The sequence below is a fragment of the Gymnogyps californianus genome, chromosome Z (genome assembly GCF_018139145.2).
Source record: "Gymnogyps californianus isolate 813 chromosome Z, ASM1813914v2, whole genome shotgun sequence".
In the NCBI taxonomy this organism is placed as follows: domain Eukaryota; kingdom Metazoa; phylum Chordata; class Aves; order Accipitriformes; family Cathartidae; genus Gymnogyps; species Gymnogyps californianus.
The window spans coordinates 30271772-30299213 of NC_059500.1; the positions used below are offsets into that span (position 1 = coordinate 30271772).

Consider the following 27442-nt stretch of genomic DNA (forward strand, 5'->3'; position numbering starts at 1 on the left):
GGGGAGTGGCGGGAGGGGACAAAGGAGCTGGTGGGGGAGACAGGAGACAGGCTTGCTCTGTCCCCACCGGTGGGGCACAGCTTCCTGCGGCACACACACGTGAGGTCCCCACTGCAGTGGGGCTCCCGGGCTGCCCCAGCACCACCGTTGCAGAAGGGAGCCTCAGAGACCCTTCTGCTCCCACGGAACTGGGCCACCCTTGAGAAACAGCCTCCTCCACTGGCACCCCACCCTGTGTGTCCACGGACACCCCTCCACATGCGTGCATGGTCCCCCTTGGAAATACGCGGCAGCAGGCCCGCCCTGATGCTGTGCGGGGCGAGCTGCGCTCCCAGGTGCATGCAGGCAGCTGGGGCACAGCCACCTACAGCCCCGGGTCCTGCCAGCACTGCGGGGTGCGCTGGGCAGGCACTCCGTGCTCCTTCTGTGAGAAGCCCTGCTGGAGTGCCCTGCGGCGTTCTGAGCGCCTCATGTTGGGAACAGGGGGCAGGAAGATTAGCCTCCTGGCTTTATTTCCCAGAAAATGTTTGAGGACATAAGGAGCTTTTCTCAGCATTTAAGTGTACAGTGGCTTGTGGTGATCTTTAAAAGCCCACTGCTCACCACTCTGCAATACGATAACCTTGTGGCATTTTTCCCACTGAAAAAAATGACTTTTTTGACTTCGTATGCTGTATGATGAAAGCCTCCTACATGGTTCTTAATGAAACTGAGACATACAGCATGAAGTCATTACTAGTGGCATATTTAGCTTTCATGCAAGTGGACAGGTTTCTCTATTTTCCTGAAAGACAACTTGCTGCTCATAGAATTGCTGCATAGTGATAGAGGATTACATCTTGCTTACTAGACTGAGACACTGATAAATGATCACCAGGTACCACCACAGCTCTAGTTTTCCTTTTACTTACAGTATTTTTGTAATGCAAAACAAGATTCTGAAGGGTAAAAGCACTGAAGGTAGCAGGAGTAATAGAAGAAGAAGAAGAAAATCCCCAGCAAAACAGATCTCCAAACACTTTAAAAAAAAAGAGAGAGAGAGAGAGGAGCAGAGAAGGGTGTCTCTACTGCTACAAGAGTGTAACTGAATGTTCTAATATGGTTGCATGAATAAACATGAAAACTAACTTTTATCTGAAATAAAAGGGTACAAGTCATCAGTCTTTCAAAGTCTGAAGGGGAATCTAAAAAACAGACATCTCAAAACAGGAGGAAAGGAAGGAGAGTTGGTACTGATCGGAAGAGGACTGTGTTAAATAACATTGGCATTACGAGGCAAAACAGAACAAATTTAGGAGATGCCATGATTCAGGTTGCTTGGGTAACTGCAGCTGTAACTGTAATGGGTAATGACAACACTGTCTTCTTACAATCACGTGTTACAGAGCGAAGTTTTGGTTAGTGCACGGTGTGGATCCTGCTCACGAAGATGGCAGCTACTGGGTGTTGCACAAATGGCTCCATGTTTTAGAGCAGCAAATTATCCAAATTCTTGAAGTGAGTACAGAACTATTATCTCTGTGTTTCTTGGATTTACATGGAATCGTAACTTTTTAGAGCAGTTCAAAGGTTTACTATGGTCAGTTTTCATGCTTTATCCCTACCCACAGACTTCTTTCTGATATCCTAACAGATACAGGCTTAGATATGATAAATTTGGCTCTTCTTCAGTTTTCCTAATCTGCAGGCTATAGTTGCACGCATTGTCAATCACATGGGGTTGTATGGAGCAGGATATGAATTCAACTGGCCCCATCAGCTTTGGGGTAAGAAGCGTTTCAGTGCAGGAGAAATGCTCTTCCATAGTCATGCAACCTGATTTATTGGGCCAAATGTTGTTCTGACTTGCCATATGCCATCTGACATCAGGCGCATTAAATGGAGCAAGAGACAGGACAGAACTGGCTCCTCACCATCAGGAAGAGATGCGATTAAGGCAAACAAGATCTAGCCCTTCCCTGGTTGGTCATAAGCCTAATTAAAGTAGCAGGACAGTCCAATCAGGAATGTATTTGTATGCCATGATATTTTTTTTTTTTTAAAAACATGGGCATTCTCATTTTGGGTGGCATATATTGCATTGATAATAGGTCTAAAGTATGCTACAGGTTTTGGAAGCTGGAGCTGTTCCTCCATTACAGGTTATTCCATCTGCCATATAAAAAGAAACACAGAATTAGACATACAGTGGTAAATGTCCTTGTCAGTCATTACAGGATTTTTTTAGCACTTTTAAGTTATCCAGTGATCAAAGTAGGTCATACCTATAGTACCCATATCTAGAGCTGACTGCTGTGCAAAGTAATCGTACATGTAAGGCTGCTTGGCAAGAGTGTTTTAGAGTTAGTAGAAACGTTCCTCTCTTAAATACCAATTACTTAGTCAGGAAATAATTCTTCAGAAATGTTCGAAATCATAGCTAAAGCACTTACTTTGGATATTTTAAGTTAATTCCTATGAATTAAACTGAGATAAGACATCTAGACAGCTCTAATAATTTCCAAATTGTGTCATTTGAGGAATGTCCACCCCATGGGCTGTTGGGATTTTGGTCCAGTTTGGGAAAAAAGGAGACTTCAGATGCAGTCTCTGCGGAGTGGAGGCACCAAGTTCTGACAGATGTTTGCTCAGACACTTGGGAGAGGCCAGGAGAGCCTTCTGCTTCCACCTTTCTGAGAGTCAAACAAATCCTCAGGCTGTCAAACAAGCTTTCACCCAGCACCCACTGCAGCTGATGGATTTCAGTGCAACCCACGCTGGGCCCACAGAAGAAGAAAAATGGATTCAACCAAAATAAATTGCTACTAGGTACTACTACTACTACTGCTTGCTTCTAGGTAGTACCTAATCTGGGCTAGAAATGGGATGAACTGTAATTCCTCAAGAGTTCTCCCCAGGAGTGTGTTAGCTTTTCTTAACTCCTTCTGCTTCATGACCTGTGGGACAGCACATTGGCCACAGCCCCTGTGTACAAAGGGATGTCTCCGTCCTCTTTTCTAGGGACAAACTGCAAAGGACTGTCTGCTGTCCCCAGCTGCATGGGTGCTCATGCTGAATGTAGTCTCGCTAGTTTCTCAGGCACTAGCTCCTGGGCGTTTGAGCAAGTGGCCTTTTTGACAGCCTGTCATGCTGTCAGGTTTGAAGACAAGGCGTCTTCAACCTTGCCAGTGGAGCAACATTGAGGAAACTTGTTCTGGGCATCTGACTCCCTGCCATGTCAGCAAAGCTTGCTGCAGACCTGGGAGAGTAGTGCATAAGTATGTTTTTGAGTTAGGAATGAAACGCGAAGTATTGTTTCTGACCTTTCTTTGCAGCCATCTTCTCTTCCTCTTTTTTCTTCTCTTCCTCCAGAGCTTTCATTTTTGCATCATACTCATCAGCACGAGTCTTCCACTCATTTCTGTTGTTCAGCAGCCCATCAAGCATAGGCTGAATTTCTTCATGGAAACGGGAGAATTCCTAATGAAAACACACCTGTCAGCACAAGGCAGCACAGAGGCAGTGCTTGTCCATCATACCGCAGGACGGACCCTGACACCTCACCACCCAGGCTGGCTCATGCAGGGACACCATTAAGGGCACGAAGAGGGACCATGCTGCAATGCCCTGGAGAGGGGCAGCTGTTGTCTGCTCTACCTGTCCTTCTCCCCATGAGTGCTGTTGCTGCACCGGGACTCACTCACCTCGGATTTGAACCCCTGTTGAGAAGGATGGGGTGTGCAAGGGTGCACTTTGCTTACCTTATAGACAAAGGTGCACACAAAGTCAATGAAACCCACTTGAAGCTTTGGAAGCTCAGCAGCTTTCCTCCGGTCCATCATGGGCTGTGGGAGGACACAAGTTCACCATGATTTATGAGAACACTTCATTGAAAAACACACCTCTCTTTTCTCCCCCAAACTGCCTTGTTGTTGTCACAGCTCTCTTCCTCCACTGCAGAGGAGTGAAGTGGGCTCATTTCCTTTGCCATTTTAGCAGAAATTTTAGACAGCTCTTTCAGTGTCTATGGATGGGGAGGAGGACAGAGTTTTTCCCTTGCACCTCTCAACCAGATACCTGAGAGAAAGTTCATGTTATAAAGTACTGAAGAGGTTTTCAATTTTCTGAAACATAACTGAACATGAAATTATATTCTTATAAGGCCTTCTTGCTTACTGTATCATTTGTGATGCCTCTGTGGGTAGAGGGGGTGTATGAAAGCCTACTTAAAGAAAACCCAAACCACACAGGTGGAGGCCACATCAAGGAGTGACTCGGCTCTTTCAATGCCAAATTTAAGTATTTGTTATTATAGCAGAAAAAATAGTTAAGAAACACTGCTTTAATGCACTTCCATTTACCAGAAACAATTTCTGGACTCTGCGAAGTTTGCGTTTGTACTTTTTCTCTTTATTGGAAACTCTGATTTTCTCTACAATGTATGTATTTCATTTTCCTTATTTTCTGTAAGGGACCAGCACAAAGTCCCCAGGGGGACAGTCACTCCTTGCTGGTTCACAGCCACTGGGGCCTATATAACTATATATGGAGAGCTGGACAAGAGTTTCTGTCACAGAGGGTCTTCCCTAGCTGAGTACCCACTTTTCCAATGGATTTTGGCAGGCATGGTGATTTCAGGAAGACTCACAGCGCTCTGAGAGCAGGACTGCTTGTAGTAAGTCTCTGCTGAGACTTGCTGTCTGAACTGAACTGTCTGGCTCTCGCATGGTACTTACAATAGGCTGTTGCTGAAGGACGCTTATTTCTAAGTCTCCTTGCTCCCAGAACTCAGCTGCTACCAGGAGAGCTACCTACATTGCCAAGGAGGGAAAAAGAAAAGTTAGCACTGACTTCGGCTTTATAACTTGATGCGCTTCAGGCCTCCACCATGAAGCAAATCTCACTTCTAGCCCCTCTGTCACTTCGTGTCCAACCCCAGCCCCGGCCTTTCTCCTGGGAAGGACAGCAGTGGCAATGGGATTGCACCCATGAGGTGACAGCTCAACAACCTTATTGCACTGGAGCTTATTAGTCCACCGCTCATCTATTAAGAAACGTTTCCAATGTGTCCCCCTCAAGGATTTGCCTCTTGGTCACAGTTGTGGCTGCCTGTTATGATTTTCTCAGTTGTCATTTCTCCATGCTGAAGAGGAAGGTGGGTTTTATTTCTTTTATGCTCCTTTAAACTTTAATGTTCCTTACTTAGCAATTGCTCAAGTACAGTTCAGGAAGGAACTCATAAAGGAAATCAAACAACTGAGTAAACAGCAGGTATTGCTGTAAAAAACCCAACCTATATGTTACTTGCAAAAAACCTCACTGTAATCCAAGAAGCTAAATACCTGGGTTTTTTCCTTTTCTGTTTTGGTAAACAAGAATTTTCTACAGAATTCACAACTGCAATCTTAAAGATTGGTTTATCCATCAAAACCATAGTTATTCCAAAGTCCTTTTGGTAGTTTTGGTAAGAGACTTTGATTCAGCTTGTAGGCAGCTTAGGAAATTGCATTACTTTGAAGTATAAGCTAGAGAAATCTAAGGGTATATCAAGCACCTGACCTTACTCTGGACTTCCCAAGGCTTTGTAATTGCTGACAAATCACAGGCAGTCATCATCATGGCCCTAAAAACAAGAAAGAAATTAGTTTCTTCTCTACAATGTGCACCCTACCTCTTGCAGGCTCAGGATGCTCATGCCCCAATACTGTGTCAGGTATCCCCTGGTCCCTGCTGAAGCGATAGATAAAGAAAGACGGGTTGCTGTAACAGTCTTGGCTCCGACTGGGACACTCATCAAGGATTGCTCTCTTGATTAAAATGGAGTTATGCTAGGGAACTGCTTGCTTCTGGCACTAGGATGTTTGCTGCTTTAGTCATTGCTGGGCTGACCTTCTTGACTTTGGAGTAACATCTTTGGCTCCCTCATGGAGGTGTAGCAGTGCAGACTGCAGTGAGGTTGTGGGCGCACTTCATCACCAGCGCAAAGCATCCTGCAAAGCGTCTGTCTGGTCACAACAGCAGTGTTGTGCAACTCAGATTGGTTGCCACTGGGAAGAACAACTAAGGGATTAGATTCCTGTAGATCTGCCATTGCAGCCTGCCCCTGCTTGTGGCCTACAGGGTGGTCTGGTAGGAGTATATGGCCAGAAGGGATCCTGCATCTTGTTACGAGTATATGACCAGAAGGACACTCCAAAACCAGTCACTTATCTGGATGAAGAACCCCTTTAAGCTTTTTTCACTGTTCTTTCCCTGGTTCTCCAGAAGATGAGATTTGAGTGGACAGTAATGTATCACGTGCTGATTTTGCACTAAAAGTGCAGTGCAAGGCATGTTCTGGAGCTCTCACCAGGTGACTGCATCACTAACCTTTCCAGAGCCGATTACTCACATGACAACCTCTTTCTTTGTTGTCTCCAGAGACAGGTATTCAGCCCAGGCGGTCATGTTATCATACGTCTTGGACTCATCAACGATCTTTTGAAACATTGTTCTCTTTCTTTGAGAGGGAAAAAAAAAGAAAAAGCTCTAAAACAAGGAAACAAATGTGTTAAAAACAGATGGCTGATCCTGGTATTGATAACCCTTCCAGAAGGGTTTCCAGTAGTTGCTGTCCTGGCATCTAGGTCCTCAAGGAATCCCCCAACAAAACCAAGCACCATCACCTGCTTCTCTTAAGTAGGGGAAACGATTGTAAATGACTTAAAAGTAAGTATAGTGGTGAGACATGAGCAGGAACTTGAAAGTATGAGCTATTGCAAGTTATGTCGGCTGAGAAATGCTTCCACCTTTGTTGGCAGCACAAGAAGGCTTTTTCCCTGAATGTTAAGCAAACTGTGGAAACCTAGAGCTGGCTGGAGTATTTGTAAAGCTACTTGGCTTTATATACTTAGTCTGACCTTATTAACCTTATTTATATACCTAAATATATGTAGCAAATTCTGGGGAGGGGTTTATACACAACATACCCATGTTTTGAGTGGCCTGAAATCTGGAAAAATCTGCTGTTTCAACACTAGCAGAGAAGACATTTAGGCCAGATCCACAAAGTGACTTGTGCACGTGTCCTGTCTGTATCATTTTGCCTGGGTCTGATCTCAACCAAGCCTTCACTTGCAGACCATGGACCAAGGAGGGCAAAGACTGGCTTGTTCCCACCTGGTAAGAAAGTGGTGGTATCTGCTCCCATACAGCCACCCTACCTCTGGAGTAAGAGGACTGGGTATTGCACTCTCCCTCATATTTCTCTTTTGTGGACTGTTTATATTTTGCATAATCATTCTTCAGTGCAAAACACAGAAGCAGTTTCTGGTCTCAGCACTGTATTTTGAAAGCACATTTTGAAAGCTCCTTGCTAATTAGGAAGTCATACGTTGTTGAATTCCAGCCTTATGTCCCAGGAAGTCAGCGCATGCTGCTCCAAGATGTTTGGCATTTTGGCTTTTGGGTGTGAAATAGACTATGAACTGGATATTCACCTACAATGGACCACTTGTTATTTGGGTTGTGCTGCTCTCCCAGAGAAGTTAATGTAGCCCTGGTCAGGCTATTCGCCATTTATGAGTATTTTTAGTGCTGAAGTGCTAGGTAAACAAAAAAAACCAGACACCTCCTTCTATTAGGGGATCATATAGCACTGCCTTGTTGGAAATAGAGGGTTAAAAAGTCACATATGTGATCTAGTGAGTAAAAGTTCAAAATTCTTTTGAACAATTTGAGTTCTCCCCACCAGCTCTGATGTCAGTATTAAAGGCAGCCTCCCAGAGGCAGTGCCTGTGAAGAGGATTGCTGCATGAGGGGGCTCTCAGAGCAAAGCATCACGTTTTGCCTTTGTAAAGTACCAGATGCTTTCTGCCCTTCACACACGGTGTACGTGACTGACTTACTTACTTGAAGTAGAGTGCCAGGTCTGTTGCTATAATGGCAATTTCCATCAGGTGAATCACGTGTTCATGCTGTCTGCGGTTGAGGTTCTGACATATATTCAGCGACTGAAAAACAAAGGAAAGGGAGCTGCAGAATCCAAGCACTGTGTTCTGAGTTCCTGGCCATCTCCCTTTCTCAAATGTGCTCACCTTTTGATTTTTTTTAATAGCTTCAGCTTGCTCCCCTATGGTGCAAGGGTTGTGAGCCCTGGTCACCATATGTTGCTGCCTAGTCTCCCCTTTTGTTCACTGAACAGGGTCAGTGCCCTGAAGCTTGTTACACAGCTTGTGCCCAAACCCTGTCCCCTGGCCCCAGTGCGAATTTGCCTGAAATGAAAAGTTAGCTGGGGGACAGTGTCAGCCTTGGCCCTGTCAGAGGGGCTACAGCAGGACAATCCTGTATTTAACATATTCCTATGGGGATAACAATATGGCTTCTGAAAAAAACAGGTCATGCATTTAGGAAGCCTATGCATTTTGGTCCTGGGTGAACACAGAGTACTTGGGGAGTGACGCAGCTGCAGTTCCTCAGGTATCCAAACCAGAGAAAGGTCTTGTGCTGACAGATCTGTTGTTGCTGAAAAATTTCCCTGAAAGTAAATTATTCATGTCTTTACATTACAGTTCACTACGAACCTCTTCAGAGAGCAAGAATTTTCCAAATTCCAAGTGATGTCTCTCTAAAATTGAGGATCCATGAAGTTTAGCTAAAGGATTTTGAGATCTGGATGCATAAAGAAAAAATTAAAGACGTTAGTGCAGCACTTTTGCTTAAAAATAAAGTGTCCCATTTTATATTTAATTTTGTCACACACACAAGTTCAACTCATTTTAAAAGGCTTAAGAGTAATAGTTTTAATAGCTAATGACGTCAGTCTAGTAAAAGACTTTTGTGACACTGCTTATAACTATTTGGACACTGTATAAAACAGTCTTCCAACTACAAATTTCACCCAAAATGTTGTTTATGACTGGACAGTTATTACTCAGCATAGTATATTTGTTTAATTCCTGAATAACTACATGTTGATATCTAGTAATAGAAACAGAAAAACCAGCAGTCCTTGGACACTTTCCTAGCTGAAAAGCAAGACCCTCTTGTATCCGAAACACCAGTCAGCTTCACTTACATTTTTCCAAAGCTCCAGAAAACAGTAAGACAATATAGCCAGCAAGCATTGCAGAAGAGCTGTGATCTGACACTACTTTAAGTGAGCAACAGAGGCTTGACTGGTCAATGAAATCATGCAACTGTTTTTCTGTAGCTAGTAACGACCTACTGAGAGCAGCACCCTCATACTCATAGGTGCTTTGTTTCTGCAGGTGGTGAGGGCAGTGCCATGCATGGTGCTTTCTCCATAGATACCTTCCAGCAAAAAGTAGGCTTCTTATGTCCAGGATGCTCCTGGTGGCATCCTGAGTCTCCTATGATGCTCAGGCTACTAAATGCCTGCACTGCACTTGTTCCACCCTGTAATGGTAACGTAGAGTGTTGCTTTAACCAAAGGAGGTTGGCTAGCAGGTAAAGAAAGCCCCAGAGAGCACCGCAAAATTTCAGTTTCCCACTGGCCAAAGCATAAGCCCAAGTCCTGTAGCAAGCTGAAAAGCAAGGTTATTTGCAAAAGAGGGTTGTTAGCCCTGTGTATAAAACAGAGCTGTACTGGAGTTTGGTGTGATCACAGGCTGATCTCACTCCACGCAAGAGCAACCGTAAATGGTTTGAAGTGGTAGGAAAGTGCTTACTTCATTTGGTAAAGGTTGTTGGTTCCCCTGTGGTCAATGTCATGGCACAGAGCAGCAGTTACCATTGCAAGGGCTTCGAGGTCTGTGTAGTAACGCTTCAGTTTGCCAGTCTGGAGGGTGAGAATTTGCACGTCATCTGTTAGTGTCTATTACAGGAAAAGATACTGAGCTATGACTGCTCTGTGCTGAAGATCTCCTCATTGAAACAGTCCAGGAGAACAGAAAATACTTGTGAAGCTTAATGCAATACACGGTACACTTAGGTTAAAATGGGGAAGCAGCTGGAAATGAAATGTTTCAGACTCAGGTAGACATGCGTGTTGTGCATATGTGCACAACCTGTGGTGTTGGCTACCCGCTGCTATAGTAGCCTTGTGCCCTAGGGACACCTGGGTCCTCATAAGCACACCTCCAGTCACTGGACACAAAGTACTTTGCGAAGGGGCTCTGCATCTTTCTGGGCAATGGGGTCTCCAAGCTGAATCACCCAAAGGACTGTCCAGGGGTGGTAGGTGGACAGCTGCCAGCTGTGTGGGCCATACCGTCTGCAGTGGCTCCTGGTGCTGGTCCGTCCCTGGTGTGGAGCAGCAGTCTGACACCTCTTTTTCTTGTTGGGGCACCTGCTGCCCTGAGAAGCTGTGAGAAATGGCACTTGCCACATTCACACTAGCGATAGACTTACACCTGTGCCTGTCCTGCCTGGAAATGGAAAGCGTGTCGTTGTCTCCATCCCAGCCAGCTAACTTCAGTCTGGCTCTTACTGTCAGAAACTATGGGAGGAAGGGTAGTCCTGTAGTCTCTCTCCCCTACCCTGCAGAAGGATTTAATCTGGAGACTATTCAACACCATACACAGCTGTACCTATGAGAATTAAAGCACTCCATTCATTGGGCAGTATTGGCCGTGGCTTTAAGTGTAATGCAAGGACTGTCACTTGAGGCAAATGGAGACTTCATTTAGCAGGACCTGTGCTAGAAGTGACAAACTCTTATCCTATACCAGTATGTGCAGGGAGCCCTGCATATCTCCAGGGCGCAACAGAAGACCTCCTGTAAATAAAGCCGTGCCACAGAATTAACTGGGGTGGTGTTATCTTACCATCAGGAGTGTGAACATGGTCTGCGCGACGTTGAAGCCATGGCGCCAGTTGTGGTAAGTTATCTTCCGGTAGCCTTTGCTGACGGAGTACACAAACCTTACCAGAACCTGCAAATTGGGGAAGATGATGTTAGTTTGTGTCCCATTCAGAATGTAAAAGTAATTCCCATTCAGAGCCCTCCACTTCCTTCCTACTTCCCAGCCTGCCTTTCCAGGGTGAAAACTCTTCCTGCAGTTACCTCCAAATCCCACTAGATGGAAATAAACCTCACATGATGTGCTGAGCCTTTCGGGAGCAGCAGAGCTGCTGAAATGCCAATTTCACGAGTCCTGCAGGAGTCGAACTGTGGCAAAAGCCGTGAACTTGCGTATCAGGGGCCATAGGGTCCTTTTTTCCCACAGGGTCACACCACTCCTGTCGCCAGCAGTCAGGAAGTTGGTACCAACTGCACCAAATGAAGGCACGTCTGTGTTTGCAGGGGGAAGAAAAGCAGAGGGACCTGCCAGTGTGGGTTTCAGCATATGTTGGCTGAAAGCTATAGGGTACACACTATAGCAAACGAAACATGCACACAAGTCTGCACTGCCCAATGTTCTGCCTGGAAACTGTGCTTTTACACTGTGGCTGTGAGTGGCATGAGACACAGCAAATGCAAGCAATTTTTTGCATGGTGTAGCCCCCATCTATATAGACCCGATAGCAAACCCACACCTGTAGCAGACAGTGCAGAGCAGAAGAGGCCAGCTTCTTGCTCCAAACCCGCATGTAGCGACCAAGGGTTTTGAAAGGGGGTTCCCTGCCCTCAGCTGGGCGAGGGGGCTCAGGACGCACGCCCCTCTCCCTCCAAGCCCCCGTGAACCCAGACCTCTGGCCGCTCCATGAGCTGCGCAGGGCACGCATGGGGACCTCAGCCACGCAGCGAGTCTGCTGGCCATCCAAGACGGGAGTCCCTGGGTGTTGCCAGCTCCTACCTCCTGTGGGATCTGGAACTTTTTCACCACGCCGAGCTCGTAGTACATCTGAATGCCGCACTTCACCAGCTCTAGCTCGGTGCAGTCAAAATCGGAGAACCTGAACTCATAGATTTCAAACTTGGTGGGCCCCGGGAGTTCTTCTTTCTGTAAGAGAGATGGGACGGTTTGTTGCTGTGCTACTTATGCCACCCCTAGAAACACCTGGAATGGGTTTTTCTTAATAAAAATTTATCAGTCTGGTACTGCTGGGAACTTTTCCTTTTAGAATATAACACATAAATAGACTGAAATGCAGCTTTTTGTGATAACCCCATTAGTGGGGGAAGAGGGAGGGCATTTTTGGTCAAGTGCAAGAAATATTGCTTGTTTTCTGTTAAGCACCTTTCTTGTTGATTTTATATAGTTTGGAGGCTCCAAACTTGACAGGTCTTACAGGGGAAGACTTAGAGCCCTCCATATTTACTCTGGAGAACAAACTGTGTGACAAGTCAAGGTGGCTGATGTGTTTTCAGATGGACTTTGAACCCCTTGAGATAAAGTGGCAGAGAGCAGGTACTCCCTAGGAGCTGGGGAAGTCATTCAGGGCCACCTGATAATAATAACCTCAAACTCACACAGCAGAGGAGGGCAGGGTATACTCTGCCTTCACCCTTCACCAGGTGCCCTGTCGATGTGTACCAGTGTGCCAACACTGGGAACTCTTCCCTGCATCCACCCAGGCAGTATTTATTGACCAAGGCTGTCCATTCCAGCGGTACATTGCTCTTACCAGGATGCTTGCCAGCTCCTCTTCCTCACACTCACTTGGCTCCTTCCCCAGCTTTTCTCGTGTTGGCTGCAAAGAGCATCGACATGTTAAACTGACGACCGAACCCCACTGGACTTTGCACTGTACAGCTTTGGGGCAATCTAGGGCAGCTCTTATATGCAGATTGTGTTTTCTTCCTGGACCTTACTTCTATTTCTCATCTTTCAACCCATTCTTCCTGGTAAAAATGTTCTCCCTCTCCTTGATTTTGGTTTGTGTTTCCGACACTTGCAAACGTCCCCCTAGAGCCAGTGTCCCAGCTGGATCCTCTAACTCCACATCCTCTGCACTAAGGAGGTCTTGGGGAATGAATCAGCTCCTCTTCCACCCCTATAGCCCTGCCCTGAGTAGCACCTGTGTAAGCCCACCTCCAGGGCTGGTTTTGCTGAGGAAATTAGAAAGGACAGAGTGTGGCAACATGCTGAGGTGGAGGGCAGACCACAGAGACAAAACAAAGACTTGTTCTGCCACTGTGCAGTAACTGGGCCCCCGGGTGCTGCCTCGACACCATGGTGGCTGGAAGCATTTCTGGGGGATGGAAGACCTGTGTCTGTGCCGTAAGTCACAGGCCAGGCCAGTACACTTGGGTGTGTGCTGCACGTTGCGAGGCATTACCAGAATTTCTTGGATTTCATCCTTGTCACATTTCACATGGTAGAGCACCATATCCTGAGCAATGTCCTTCCGGTTCTCCAGCTTGTTCATCTTATCATATGTGTCTGTGTTGAGTACAGACCAACCCAGGAACTGTGTCAAGGACTTGGTGAGGAAAAGAAGGAAACAGTGAAATAACCAAAACATCTGTTCCTCAAAGACACAGAAATATAGCACTGCATGATATTTTAGAGAAACACAAACTCCACTTTGGCCACAAGTCTAGCAATGAGCAACTGCTCCCAACTGCTGCTTTCTCCTCAGCAGAGCAGCTCTCCAGCTGTTGAATCTGCCTAGGCCTCCAGAGCATCCATGCTGTGGAGGTCTGAGGACCCTCTGTCCAGTTCAGCATATGGAAAGCTATTTCTGTGTTGTTGCAATTGTCTCCATGCCTGTGGAAAGGCTGGTGTCACAATGGTGACAGCAGGTCAGGAACCCTCCTATCAAGGGAGAGCAAGGTGGTCTTACCGCCTTTCACATGTTTACTCACACCCTGTGTTTGCTCTCAACTTGTTTGCTGTCCAGTGGCCAATTCAAACTGATTTTTTTCCCCCAATCTTTTTGTTTGATAAGAAAAGTCTATTTCAGGGAATGTTCTGATCGATAACAGATGCCAAGAGCTGAACGCCTATATTGGATTGAAACTAGCATAGGAGCATTTCTAAGCAGCAAAGTCTTTTATTACAGCTGCTGTTGGTAGGTTCAATAGCTGACCACCCTTTGTATCTTAGCTACACAGACAATTTCTGTGTAATTTCTCAAGGGAATTGCCCAGCCAGTGTGAGCCAGCTGTCGTGTGTGAACACAGGTCAGAATGGTCGTGTTAGTACATAGTAACTGCTCATGGCTAGGTGTCCAATCCAAGAATGCTGAAACAAAATGATGCAAACACAGCTGGGCTTCCAAGACCGAAAATCCCCAGTATTTCATATAGTTGGTTTCAAAACTTTCAAGCTGATGCATAACACCTCTATAAGCAACAAAGAAACTTGCTTAGCTGCAAAACACTGGGGGATGCTTTGCAGGTGTACAATGACCAATAGCGACCTCTCTCACCCATATGAACTACTTCCAGCCGCAGCAAGGAACTATACCTCCATGAGGGTCTCGTCCTGTTCATCAAATGGTTTCCCATCTTTTCTGTTATAAAATGTGACAACGCCAACAATTTCTTCCTTTTTGTTGACTATTGGCATGGAGAGAACATTTTTGATAGTCCATCCTGATTCATCTAGAGGACCTTCCTTGAAGCAATAGCAAGTAGAAAGACACCATGTACTTAACATGTTTTCTAAATACATGAGCACTCCCATTTTACATCAACACTACAGGCTAAAGAAATATTTATATGCCTAATATTGACTCGAAATTACATTTCTGCAAACAAAGTAGAATCCTTGATGGGACTGGAAGTTTTCACGGTACCTGAAAGTTAAACATCTCATCTGCAGCAGCATTCATAATGTTGCAAATCTAGGGGATCACACAAAAGAAAAAGTTTTATAATATGGGCAATGAGAAGTTTAAATACCAAAACAAAAAACTGAATTGATGAGAAAGCAGCATTAGTATGACTTCACCTCAGAAAGCCTTGGTGAAGCCTAAGTTAAGTACTTACAAAACCACTTTCAGCCACATAGGTTGGCAGGCCAGTAACTAGCGCCCAGTGATCTGGGGTAGGATTTCTGAATAAAAGAAAAACGCATAAGAGAAATTAAGGATATATGTTTACTGAAGAATGATCATGGAGCTGAAATGTATCCAGCTGATTGCACAATCCACATTTACATGTTTCACCCTCAGTTACTAAATGGTCCTGTTACTTTCAAAGGATCCATGTGTGCAAGCAAAAATTTTTCACATTTTCCTTCAAGGATTCAATACAGAATAACTCATAAAATATCACAGTCTGCAGAGACTTAAGAAAAAGTCATTCCTGTGAGGTTTCAGACCTCCAGTGCAGAGAAAGATAAAAGAAAGTTCCTGGCTAAGAGTGTCTGCCAGCCTGAACTTTTGAACACTGCTGTACAATGGGGGCCTTCCTTGCAGCACTTACACCGATGCAAAGCAGTGTGACCAGAACTGGGCGAAATTCCTGTTACGTCAGATTTGTCCAAGGTGCCCAAGGCTCCTCTGAAAAATTCAATGGCAAGAAGAGAGGGTGGTTTTCAGAAAGAGAGAGTTTCAGTGTGGTGTCAAGAGAGGAGGAAAGGCCAGAGGTAGCCTTGAGATGGGGTCAGTGACCGGAGGATAAGAGAGAAGCAAGGAAGCTGGAAGACAGGCAGAGGAGCAGGAATGACCATGAGAGATTGGGAGGGTAGCAGAGGGGTGAGGGGCAGGGCTGGGATAGTGGGTACCTCAACACAAGGGCAACCTGGATGGGCTCACCCGGTGACACAGGGAAGGCACCAAGGAGGAGTGATGCCTCAGCCTGGCAAGGAGAGTGGCAAAACTGCGAGCAGTCAAGGCAGTTCACTTCTGCATCTAAAAAGAATCACTGGTTGCAGTGACTTTTGGAGCCTGACTTGCAAGCCAGGATCCCAGTACCCTGGAGGAAATATTTTTGTCCTGCAGAAATGTGAGTCGAAGCACCAGCTTACATTCTGGCTCTCTTACTCAGTCTTCTATCAGCCCTTTGCATATCTCCTCATGAACGTCTTTAAATCATGCGGAACCTTGGTTTTAGCTACGCTCTATGTCAGTACCTAGCATACAGAAACTGGACACTTACGGGATGACTTTAATGTCTTCTTTTCCATGTAATATATAATCAATGACCTTGTAAAAAACTATTTCCTACAAATAAAAAGAAAAGCAGTGTTAAAATTAGTGGTGAGGCTATACAGCCAGACAGCAAAGAGTTTAAAAAATCTAGTTCTCACGTACCCTGCCATCTGGGGTGCGAGGTCCTGAGTAGGGGGGAACTTCTCCCAGCAGGACTGGCCACAGGTCAAAAAATTCCTGGTTTTAAAATGAAAGAAGTATTTTTAGAGTAGAAAAGTGCATTCTGCCTTGAGCTTCAAAGTAATCACTGCTCTACCATGCTGGTTTTGGTACTGTGTAAACAAGGCATGAAATAATAAGACTAGTGCAATACTAGGCAGCAGAATGGTAAATCTAAATCAGGAAGTATCAGGTGCATTATATGGCTGTATATAGTCATATACTGCCTACACACAGGGTGCTGCTTCTTTCACTGAACAACACAGGCTGTACTCACAGAGCAAATGGCTGTGTCAATGTTTTATGTGTTCTTCATTTTCCAGAGTGGGACCATAGGGCTGATCTACTACTTGCTAGCTTGCTACAGTGAAAGAATTTTTTTTGTTTTTCTTAGGCTGCATTATAATGCTCATCAAAGTGTCTTTAGCACACTAATGATCTTTTAATATACCTCTTCACAAGACAGTGTACTCTAAAGGCTCTGGCAACGTGGTGGAGATCAAAGTTCATGGTAGCCTCAGTCAGCCTGACCATGGAATAAAGCAGGGCTCCTATGACAAGGACGCTGTGTAACCCTCACATAAAGCTTACCAAAGGTGCAAACAATCAGACCAAATCAGAGCTGCAGAAGTTACTTCGCTTCTGTCAGCTTATATTCATGAAGCCAGATTTCACCTAAATGCCTGGATAACATACACATGGATGAGTCCTTGAGGAAGGTGGCTGCTTTGTTGCTGGGGGTTTCCACAGGTATCTCACTGTACTTCTGATATCCACAGATGTTGTGAGGCTGTGCTTATTTTGCAGGCTTTGACCAGGATTGCCATGGTGAGACAAGTTTGCCCTTCCTTTGTCCTCCCAGCCTCTGGCTCCTTCGACAGCCCCATTCCAGTGATAAGCTCTTCCCTTTCCCTCTCTTTTCTTTATCCCAGGCTCTTCATTTGCACAATGGAATAAAAAAATGCCAACCAAAGCAGGAATAAGCAACTCAAAGCTAGCTCGCACTTTGGCTGCCCCAGTAAAACTTTTCTCCACACATCACCCCTCAGTGGACAGCAGCAATGCAGAAGGATGTACAACACACATGTGAATGCTCACCTTCTGCTTTGTCATGTCCAGGAGACCTACTGAGTACCGGTCGCAGTTCAGGTATGCTCTCACTGTGTAAAAAGCCTTGTGGAACTGCCTCTCAATGTCTGTCAGTTCCTCAAAAACCTTATTAGCTGACCACAACAGCACCTGCAGGATAAAATCCAAGTGTAAGCATAGCCTCTCCTTGGGAGCTGGGCTTCCCAAATGTGTTCAGAGTAACAAGGAAACAATTGGGTTTTTATACTACAGTTCCTGAAAAGTGCAATAGGAACCTATACTGCAAAATGTAAAAGTATTGCTTATTCACACTGGGAATTACTAGGGAAAGATGCACTCTGAGGAAGAGTCAGGTCATCATGGAGTGCTATGTAAAAGTCCAGTCTTACAAATGTGGCACAAAAAAGTAGTAGTGCCATATAAAGAGATGGCCCTACTTACATTTTATACCCATAAGTAAAATCTTGCATCCAAAACCAGTTAACACCAAAAGTGTTGCAAATTCCAGAGGCTGGAGTTGGAAATACCCAAATTAACACTTTCCTCAAAGCCTTTGCACAGCTGCTTTGTGTTCGCATCAGCCTATGATCCTTTTCCCCATCCTGTGCCCCACAGATGTACCCTTAAGAAAGCTGTTGCTAATTAGGCTTTTTCATTTGTAAAAATGGAGGTTATGCAGCTAATTAGGCAAGTATTTCTGGTGGCACAACGATGGTCTTTGTGGGCCTAACGGAGAACTTAATTTTCTCTGAAATGGTAAGGAAGCCATCTATGCAATTGCCTAGCTGAGCTAGTGCATGTGTGCCTGTATTTGAGTGCATGTGCTTTGCTTTCCGAGCCCAAGAGACATGAGGAGCAGTGCTTCAGAAGCACTGAGAGCAGCTACCTGAAGCTGACTGGACCTGTGCTTTGAACAAGAAGTACAGTTACAGGGCCACAATCAGGAAAAGTGTGTCTCACCTCTTCACTGGGCACTAGTAGATATCTTTGACAATTCTAAGCAGCATCAGTCTCTGTTTCTAATCCGTAAATTGGGACAACTCTGCCACTCCTATAAAGTCTGAGGTGTTCAATGTCACTGGCCTCTGAGCATCCCTCAGACAGGATAGTGGTGTTGTCATACAAACCATTAGAGGAAAATGAGCAATGGTTTATTTTTGGCATTTTACAGCATGCAGTAAGAAATACTGGAAGGCACAAGCCCAGTGAGGAGGACAGAAAAAACACCTGAAGAATGGCCAGTTCATGGAATGATGTAAAGGAGTTGGGCAAAATGTGTTATATGGTCTTCTAATAAGACTTACACAGTATCTGAGCACAAGCAGGCTGAACTGCCTTTGCACAAGCCATTTTACTTGCAGTATCCCCCAGTCTTTGCAGTTGGGATTTGCAATATTAAAATCCTAGACCACCTTTGAGAATGTCATTTGCTCACTCTGTACTTCAGTACTTTTAAGTCTAACACAATGAACCGTGTTAACTCTCACACAGACCTTTAGATCTAGATGGCCAAAGGTCTGCCAGTTGAACTGTTGGTAGAACTAGCAGTGTGTCTTGCATCTCGTTCTCGCTTTCGTCCCTTTCTGTGGGACCTGCTGACGCAGCAGTGATATATGAACACAGGACTCCTGGGTTCAGGCCCAGACCAGAGCACCCTGTGGGAAACATTAGGCCTTCCACCTCTTGGGACTCCACTTTGTCTTCTAGCCCCTTCCTTACCTCCCTCAGTCCTACTGTTGAGTCCTCAACAGGAATAAACCTTCGCTAGTTTTACTTTAGTTGAATTACTCTGCATTGCTAGATGGCTCTATTACCTGACCATCGTTCATGTTTTTGATTACGGAAAAAATAAGACGAAGCACATGAAATAATGAATTAGTAAGTATAAGTGCTGTCCCAAAGCTTCTAAAACAAACTTTCATTCTGCTTTGATTTTTCTGAAACAGGCATTTATCTGCCACGGGAACCCCCACTGGAGACAAGAGCATGGCTGCCATGAAGCATAGATGCAATTGCATGTCCTCTTCAATGGCAACCCGTTGTCTGCTGCAGAAAGTGATTGCATGGATCCACATACATCCCAATAAATTTGAGAGTCCTTTCATAACCCAAGTCATGGAAAATAATGGTGGCTGAATTGTTTCAATTCAGAATACCCTAAAACCCTCATCTATGTTCATTCCTACTGAGGGAGGCCAATACAACAGGCATAAGAGAATCATTTCACTGGCACTAAGAAGAAATTCAATAGCACTTTTTAATAAGCAGATAAGGAAAAAATACTGCATTCTTAATTGTTTTGGGAAATCTCTTGGTGCTGCTGGCTGAAGTGGTTAAATGCCTCGGGAGTGTTTCATAGCCTGAGTTCAACAAAACAACTGGAGATCAGTCCTGCTGAAGCTGGTGCCACTCTGTCAGCTCCTGCAGTTTTGCCAGCAGCAGCAGGAAGAGAGACTAATGAAGGACTCTGGGGAAGGAGCAGTATCTGAAAGCAGATGAGGGCACCTTTTTCTTTCTGCTCTTCAGGCACAAATCTCTGAAGCAGATCAGCTACATCTTTGAAATCAGAAGAATGCACTCATTTGATTTTGAGATACAGCCCAATCTGAATTTTCACTCTTACCTGGCCTCTTCGAGTCTCACAATTGTGAAGATAACTCAAGTGATAAATTTTCAAGTTCAAGGAGGCAAAATTCAAGTACTTCAGAAAAAGCTGAAAAGGCAAACAATGAGATTGAGTGGAATGCAGTAGCAACCTTGTATATACTGGATTTCATAACACCCCTTTAGCAATACCATGGTAATTCCCCTGGATAAATACTTTGCTTTGCACTGGTGTGAGATGAGGCTTATCCCACTGTGACTTCCCTGAAAGATTTCGGAGATAAGCATCCTCATAATAAGCCTCTTCTGTTAGAGGGTGAGTCCCCTGTAGGGAAATTCGCGCCAGTGGAGCTTCACTAAAGCACACATCCCTGGTGTAGAAGAGTCTGTGTTACATGGCAAAAGCGACAACTGCTTGATAGAAACTGAGCTACTGACCACTTACTGTTTCATCAGAGCTGGTGAAGTATGGGCCGTTCAGCTTATTAATAGCCAAGATGACAGCAACTAAATCTTTGCCATTCAAGATGGGTGTTGCAAGGATGCTTCTTGTAGTGTAGTCGGTGAGCTCATCAACAAATGGACTGAACTGGGCACACTGTTCAATAGAGAATTTACAAATTAAGCATTTCCCATGAAGTCTGTAGTCTTAAAACCAAGTTAAAGCACAGCCTCTCAAAGTAAGCTGCCTAAAGAAAGTTTTGCTTAAAAAATCATTGAAAAAGAGAAATGAGTTAGCAGAAAATTGGACAATGCACAGGTGGTAAAACTAACATCAAGAGAACTGGCTGTGGCTTCTGACTGCAACACGTGCACTTTTTCACTTTTTGCAAAGATCTTGCAAAGCATAAGCTTTAACATGTCAAACTCTTTCAGAACAAGGAGGGTGTCCTCTGGTTATTCTCAGATTGTTGACATCCTTCACAGTACCTCCTCCATCCTTACCTCTGACTTCTTGTTAACACTGTGAAGTGGGTACAGCCAGTTACCATGCAACACTGTGTAGCCACAGTTTGTAAACCAGTGCTGTCTGGTACAGTCACTGGGAACTTCACTCACCCTCATTTTTCTTCTGCTTTTGCCTGGGCCCTGAAGCTGCTGTTGGCTTGCAGCCTCCATGAAGCCATCTACCCCTTGTTTCTCTTGAAATTGTTCTCCCAAGCATTCCCTCCCATGTTGCTGGGCCTTTGTGCATGGGATGGTAGATGGTAGGGAAGGTATCCCAATGGAGGATGCAGCTGGCACCAGCGGTGTGTGGTTCCTGGCACTCTCCCCCTGCCCCTGAGAGTGACCAACCCCCTTCCGCCCCAGGAGCATTTTGGCAGCGGTTGCAATGTGCAGATAGCACCGCTATGGACTGGGCTGCCCAGGGCATCGCCCATGAGGGAATCACCATTCAAACCACTGGGAGAGCGCTAGGTCATGCTGTAGGGGCAGCACAAAGGGAACCCGTCCAGTTGTTCCTTATGTGAATGTCACTGCCCCCCATCCCAAAAGAAAACAAAGCAGAGAAAGGGTAGTGCGGGGAAGGCAGATGGCCCATCACGTCGCCTGCACCTGGCCTTATTGACACCATCATCACCTGCCAATAGGGAGTGCAAGGATGGTCTTGCTCACCCAAGATCTTCTCCCTGCTTAGCCGAATAACTTGTCAGCTACAAGTCCTTCTAGTTGGGTTAGAAAAAGCCCCACAGCTCTGATCGTATTCAGAAGGCTGCACCGGAAAGAATAATCGCTCCCTAAGGCACCTTCTCCCCATACTTCCCCCACTGCTGGCCTTTCCTGCCAGTTAGAGTAGACCAAGCATTTAGTCTCTGGGTCTCCTTCAAAGGAATTGCCTTATGGCAATGCCTGAAAGCACTAGAGTTGGAGTGCAGCACTTGGCTCGCAGCACTGAAATCCTTCCATATTCTTGGAGAAATGTCTGAAGCCAGAGAGCTTTAAAAAGTTTAAGTCACATTCTGATGCTTCCCCTCTCCCAAATGGTTGCAAAACCAAATAAATGTCTCAGTATGTGGAGGATAAGGAAATTTTTGCTGAAGCATTTGGATATGCCCGTATTGAGCAACAAATGGATGGATAAACAGATGGTCTCTTTGTAACTAGCAAACAATAGATGGAGTAATCCCAAATGCTATATCTGGGTCACATGGATTTTAGTTTTATACCTATGATTAGAACAAGCAGATTGTCATTGCTGCCACTCAGGTTTACATGATTCAACCCAGGAGTATGGGCGGTAAATATTGTCATGAAGGCATAAAAATAAAACATTAAAATTCCTTGGATCCCTCCTGGTATTGCAGTGTGTAGTGTTTGCTGAAAGAGTTTTTTTGGTCAAAGTTTGTCTCTTGCTGCTTCTGATGAAGATCATCCATACACAGGTTGCAGTTAACCCACCTGCTCTGAGGTCCACTCCCTCCGGTTGATAAAAATGCTTCTCAATGCCCTTGGCCCAAGCTTCATCAGACAGCAAACATTTTCAAATGTCATTTGTGGTGGAAGACCCTTTCTGGACTCACTGTAAAGGATTTATCTCTCTTTGCCAGTTACTCATGGAATAGAAATGTGTGTGGGAATTTCCATGTGCGTTCAGTGCAGATCTGACCGTACCTCACTCTCTCTTCTCTGCTGGACTAGACGTGATTTTTGATTTTTTATTTTTTTTTTTTTAATTAGACAGGCAAGATGTTACAGTGCACTTGTTTGCAGGCATTAGCACCTAGTGTAATTAATGTGCTTAGCTTCACCTCACCCCATAAATGAAACTGGAAGCAACTTACAGACTTGCTACTGGTGCTTTGGTTTCCACTACACAGCTATTACACCCCAAGAGGTTTGACCAAGCACTGAGATGCCCTGCTACCTCTTGACCCCTTTGTACTAGTAAGCATGTGAGCCTTTCTTCTACTGAGTGAATGAATAAATTACAAACCTACCTCACTCACATCCTTGATGTTCATGGTTTTCTTGGTTTGCGCAACGTAGCCCACAATGCCTATGTCCAATGGATAGACAATCTCGCAGTCTGGGGAGACCAGGCATTCCTCCAGGGTGCTTCCCTCTTGGATGTTGAAAAGCCTTGTTGCCAGTTCAGGAGTACCATTTCTCTGCCTGTACATGAAAAGACTACAGCGGTCAGCGTGAATAAGGGATCTGATTCTTCTCAAGGTCTTGAAAACAACTTTCTCCATGTTGATGCTTTCTTGCATGTCTTGGATCAACTCAAAAAGGATTTCACTCTCATTGCTATCGCAGGACTCTGTTCTTAGTTTCTTGTCAAAGTACTGCTTGGCAAAAGCAGGGTTGCCATCAAGAAACTTCTCCACGTCGTCTTCACAAATGCTCATTGTGAATGCCCTGGGTCTTGTGGTAGGTAGTAGTCCAAAGACGTGGTCTATGCAAATAGCACTCTAATTTCCAATGTAGTTCCTAAATTTTTGTAATAGAAGGTGTTGCTTCTAGAATGACCAAAGGTGAGGTAACACTGCAAAGAGAGCTTGTCATCAGGAAGAGGTATTCCTTTATAGTGCTGAAGGTGAGTCTGTGGGAGGACAGATCTTCTCAACCAAACAGATTAGATGACCTCTACAAAAGCTTTGGGTCAACTTTCTTCTTCTTAATCTAAATGCAAACAAAAACTGAGTACTCACAATATCTGAAAACACTCTCCTTTCTCTTGATAAGCAGAACACTTATTGAAACAGTTATATTGAGGCAGCAGCAACAGGGAAGAAGTGCATCTCCTAACATTGAAATAAGCTCTTTAAAGTCTAATTAAATATATACTGCTTGGGCTTAATCCTTGGCTAACAAGGTGAGCATCTTATTATTTCTGCTCTCCCAGCTCCCTGCAGTAGTAGGAAGTGCATCCTTCACAAAAGAGCATAGTGGTCAGAACACAAATAGTGAGGTAATGTTGCTCTTTCAGGGCTCCCTCTACTATTGCATGGTTCTCTGTCTGCTGCTGTAAGGGCTGTTCTCAAATGGAAGCACCAATCCTGAATGCTTTAGTCCAAGATTTGAACTTAATTTGCAAGGTCTGTGGCCTTTTCTTCTTGCTAGCATGAACCAGGAGAGGAAAACATGCCTCTTTCTTAGTGTCATCCCTTTAGGAGGGAATCTGGAGAACTTCAGGTTGGGGTGGCTGGTTTGAAACACTGAGGAATCATGGGAAGCCCTGCAGACAAAAAAACCCCACACAAACACCCAGGAAGAAAAATTTCCTTCATCACTATCAGTGCAGAAAGGGTGGGAATTATGGCTGTGAGGGACAGAAGTTGTTTCACATCAATGAAGCCACCATGCTGTGCAAACAGCAGGTGAGGGTCAATGTCATGCTGGGAGGCAAAATGCCATGGAGGCCACTATGCTTCAGGGGAATTAAACAATGTACAACGGTTTTCATCAGTGGGGAACAGGGTAAGTCCCATGCACCACATCATTGCTGGTAGATAACCAAGGCTCACCTGCTCAAGGAGTAAATGTCCAGGCTGCCTGTCCCTGTGAGCATTGGCACTACTGCCAGGAGTGGTGCTAACCAGTCCAAATGTGAATGCGGGTGCCTGGGAGGAGGGTGACAAGAGAAGGAGCTGTGGTGGCAGTGTTAGAAATGCTTATGCAAGTGGGTCTGGAGCTCAGGAGGGGGACAGGTGGGGAGGGCCTTGGGTCCCATCAGCAGGGATGACAGAACAGATAGATAGCTGCTGATCCATCCGTGTCCACCCCTGAAACAGGAGGTGAACACCCTCACACAAAGGCATGGGAGTGTAGGGGAAGGGAGTTAAGAAAGAAATCCTTTCAGAAGATTGCAGGTAAAACTGGAAACCGAGGCAAAGATCTACAAATTTATTATTTATAATTCCATTTTCTCCTGTTCGCGTCTTCAGTTCACTGGATCACTGGAGATGCAGTAGGAAAGTTGTTGGGTCAAGTGGTTGAATGTCTTAGATGCCTTTATGCTAGTGTGGCAGAGACTTGCTCTGGTAATTCTCATAGTCAAGATATTAAAATAGAATTATTGCTCAAGAAGACTTGGAGGAGGTGATGTGTGCCAGGGGTGCATAGACTGCCTCCAACATCCGTGTTCTAATGGAGCTGCTCAGCACTAGCATGGTGGGGTCTGCTCCAGGTCTCCAGAATGGGGGTAGATGAAGCCTTTTTGTGAGCAACAAGCAGAACTGTCCCAAGCACAGGACTTGGTGGCAGTGAGGAATTTTAATTGCCTGACATCCGTAGGGATGGCAACACTTCAGGTTGCAGGCTTTTCAGCAAGGTCTTGCATGTTGCAGCAGTTTTCTGGGTACAAAGGGTGGCAGAAAGAGCAAGAAGAAATTTTCTTTGGTTTTGAATGGAGGCAAGGGAAAGAACTAGCTGAGAACTTGAAGGTGGGAGACAATTCAGGTGAGTGAGACCATGAAATGAGAGTTTGAAACTAGAAAAAACAGGCCATTTTGTAAATTATGTGCTTTTGTTAATCTTAAGCAAGAGAAAAACAGACAGAAAGTGTGTAAGCATGGCGAAATTATTGACGATGAGTATAAAAATACCAAGAATGAGTGAAAATGGAAAGTCAGAAAGGTCAAGATCCAAAATGAGATTAAATTAGGAACATGAAGGGCAATGAGCATTTTCTGTTATCATATTGGGAAGAGTAGGAATATCAAGGAAAGTATTGAAGGACTGGAGTGCTTAGAGGGTTGTGTGAAGTAACCTCTGAGCTGTTACTGCCTTTTTCTGACAATTAATGGAGGATCTTCTGAGGTTCTGAAATGCTAGGAAAAGATAGATGTAATGATTCTTTCAGCAAAACAGGAAAAAGGAAGAACTGGAGAATACCACAACAGACTGCTTTAAATCTAGCTTCTAAGAAAATACAGGAACAAATATGTTTCTGTAAATAAGTAGAGGATATAAGTAACAGCCAGTGCGGTTTTGTCGAGAGCAAACTTGTCATACTGGCATAATTTCCTCTATGCCAGAGTAAGAAGTCTGTGGACAGAAGGAAAGTGACGACTGTCACAGGTCTTGACTCATGAGGAAATGACACACAAGATATTCTGTCTTTTAAGGTGAGGGCTTAGATGAAATAGTTAAAAGGTGGTGGCAAATCTATTTGGAAGATGAAGAGTTGTTGTTAGCAGCTCACTAATGAAATGTAAGAACTTCTTGAGTAGGATTCTCTGCGGAGGCTGTCTTAGATGTAGAGCATCTCAGTATTTCCACTGATGGGTGGAAAAATGCATATTAAGCCAGTGTATGAGCCCCGGTCAGGTGTCTGTAAATGTGTTTGAGCACCATCTTAAAACTAAATTGCAGACAGGTGTGGACAGGAGAAGAGGACTAGAACTCACCAAGGGTGCGTGGAAAGCCCTACTTATGTGGAGAACAGTCACCTGGTGAATTCATAGGGCTGAGTCACTATCTGGGCTTATCACAGGCTGAACATGTGTCAACACTACCAGGCAGAAGGAGATGTACACCCATTAGGATGAACCTTCTATTGTATAACAGATTATGCCAAGTTGTACTAAATAGATGTGTCACCTGGAAGACAGTGGGAAAAAGTGACCTCTGAGGACAGACTGAGGTTTGTCATGTCTCTTTTGAGCTCTTTTCTAAACAAAACAGTCCCTGATTTTATAAAAGGCTACTGCTAAGAAAAAGGGAACAGTCTGTTCTCCATAGTCATGTAGGACAGGAGATTTCAGATCTGCACTGAAAGGGCTTCCACAACAGTGGGAAGAGAGGGCTCTCACCTTATCTCAGCTACCCCTGGAAACAGAGACACCATCCTTTTTCCCAGTGAACACCTCTTGTCAGAAGTGATGCACATGTAATGACACCAGCCTGCTGGAAGTGGTATGGACAAACAACTTCTTATAGCTGGAGGGCTACACATTTTTCTGTGGGTCCAGCCTCCCACAGTCCACAGCCTCTCAGGCCAGTTATACGTGAGGAAACCATTGCTTGGACACCAGGAAAAACTTCATTTGCAGCAGTGTAAACCTGCCAGATGGGAGTAATTTTATTGACGATCAATGCACAGTGAAAGCTGGAGGCATCCTTCTGCCTTCCAAGGCCTCCACCCCAGTATCAACCTGGGCCCTTCCAGTGTACTGTAAAGTACAAGCCTTATTTCATCCCACAATGATGGGGAGGAAAAAGGACTGGGTAAAATAAAACCAATTAAAAAACTTGCCAGGAGACTAAAGCATTTTGGATTCTGGTATCCCAAAAGAATGAAGTTTCCTATCACCTGGACTTTGAAGAAGGTCTAAAGTGAAGTGTAGCTCCTCTTACGGTCTAGCATGCTGTGGCCTGGCAGTTTTTCTGATCTAGTGGACTTACTTACCTTGTGCCAGGTCAGATCTATGGAAGAAGAGGAGGTCTCCTGGGAGCTCATAGCCACTTCTCTGAATTATTTCAATGTCCAGGAATCAGGCTGTGTATGGAATGGATATCACAGCACAGAGCTATACAGTGGGAGGATGTACTCAGGATGCCCTGTGTCTGAACAGAAGGTCCCTTGGGCTTAGTAACATATGGTGTTTTCCAGGCTGTATGGCTTCACTCTTTATGTATAAGCTGGCATAAACAGGTTTGGTGACTGTATTAAGGCGTA

The 27442-nt window shown here is 44.9% G+C and overlaps 1 protein-coding gene across 1 annotated transcript; it reads right to left on the bottom strand.

Moving 5' to 3' along the window:
* Positions 1-2092: 2092 nt before the first annotated feature.
* PDE6B (phosphodiesterase 6B) lies at positions 2093-23168 on the bottom strand. The gene is made up of 22 exons (XM_050913335.1): positions 22758-23168; positions 20264-20416; positions 19838-19927; positions 17224-17364; positions 16069-16143; positions 15914-15978; positions 14801-14867; positions 14608-14655; positions 14277-14426; positions 13144-13287; positions 12490-12555; positions 11718-11864; positions 10746-10853; positions 9648-9757; positions 8541-8628; positions 7870-7970; positions 6371-6478; positions 5539-5602; positions 4716-4790; positions 3741-3824; positions 3303-3459; positions 2093-2151 (listed from the first exon to the last, which is right to left on the bottom strand). The coding sequence occupies exons 1-22, from the start codon at positions 23166-23168 to the stop codon at positions 2093-2095; spliced, it is 2511 nt and encodes an 836-aa protein (XP_050769292.1).
* Between the last annotated feature and the right edge of the window lie 4274 nt (positions 23169-27442).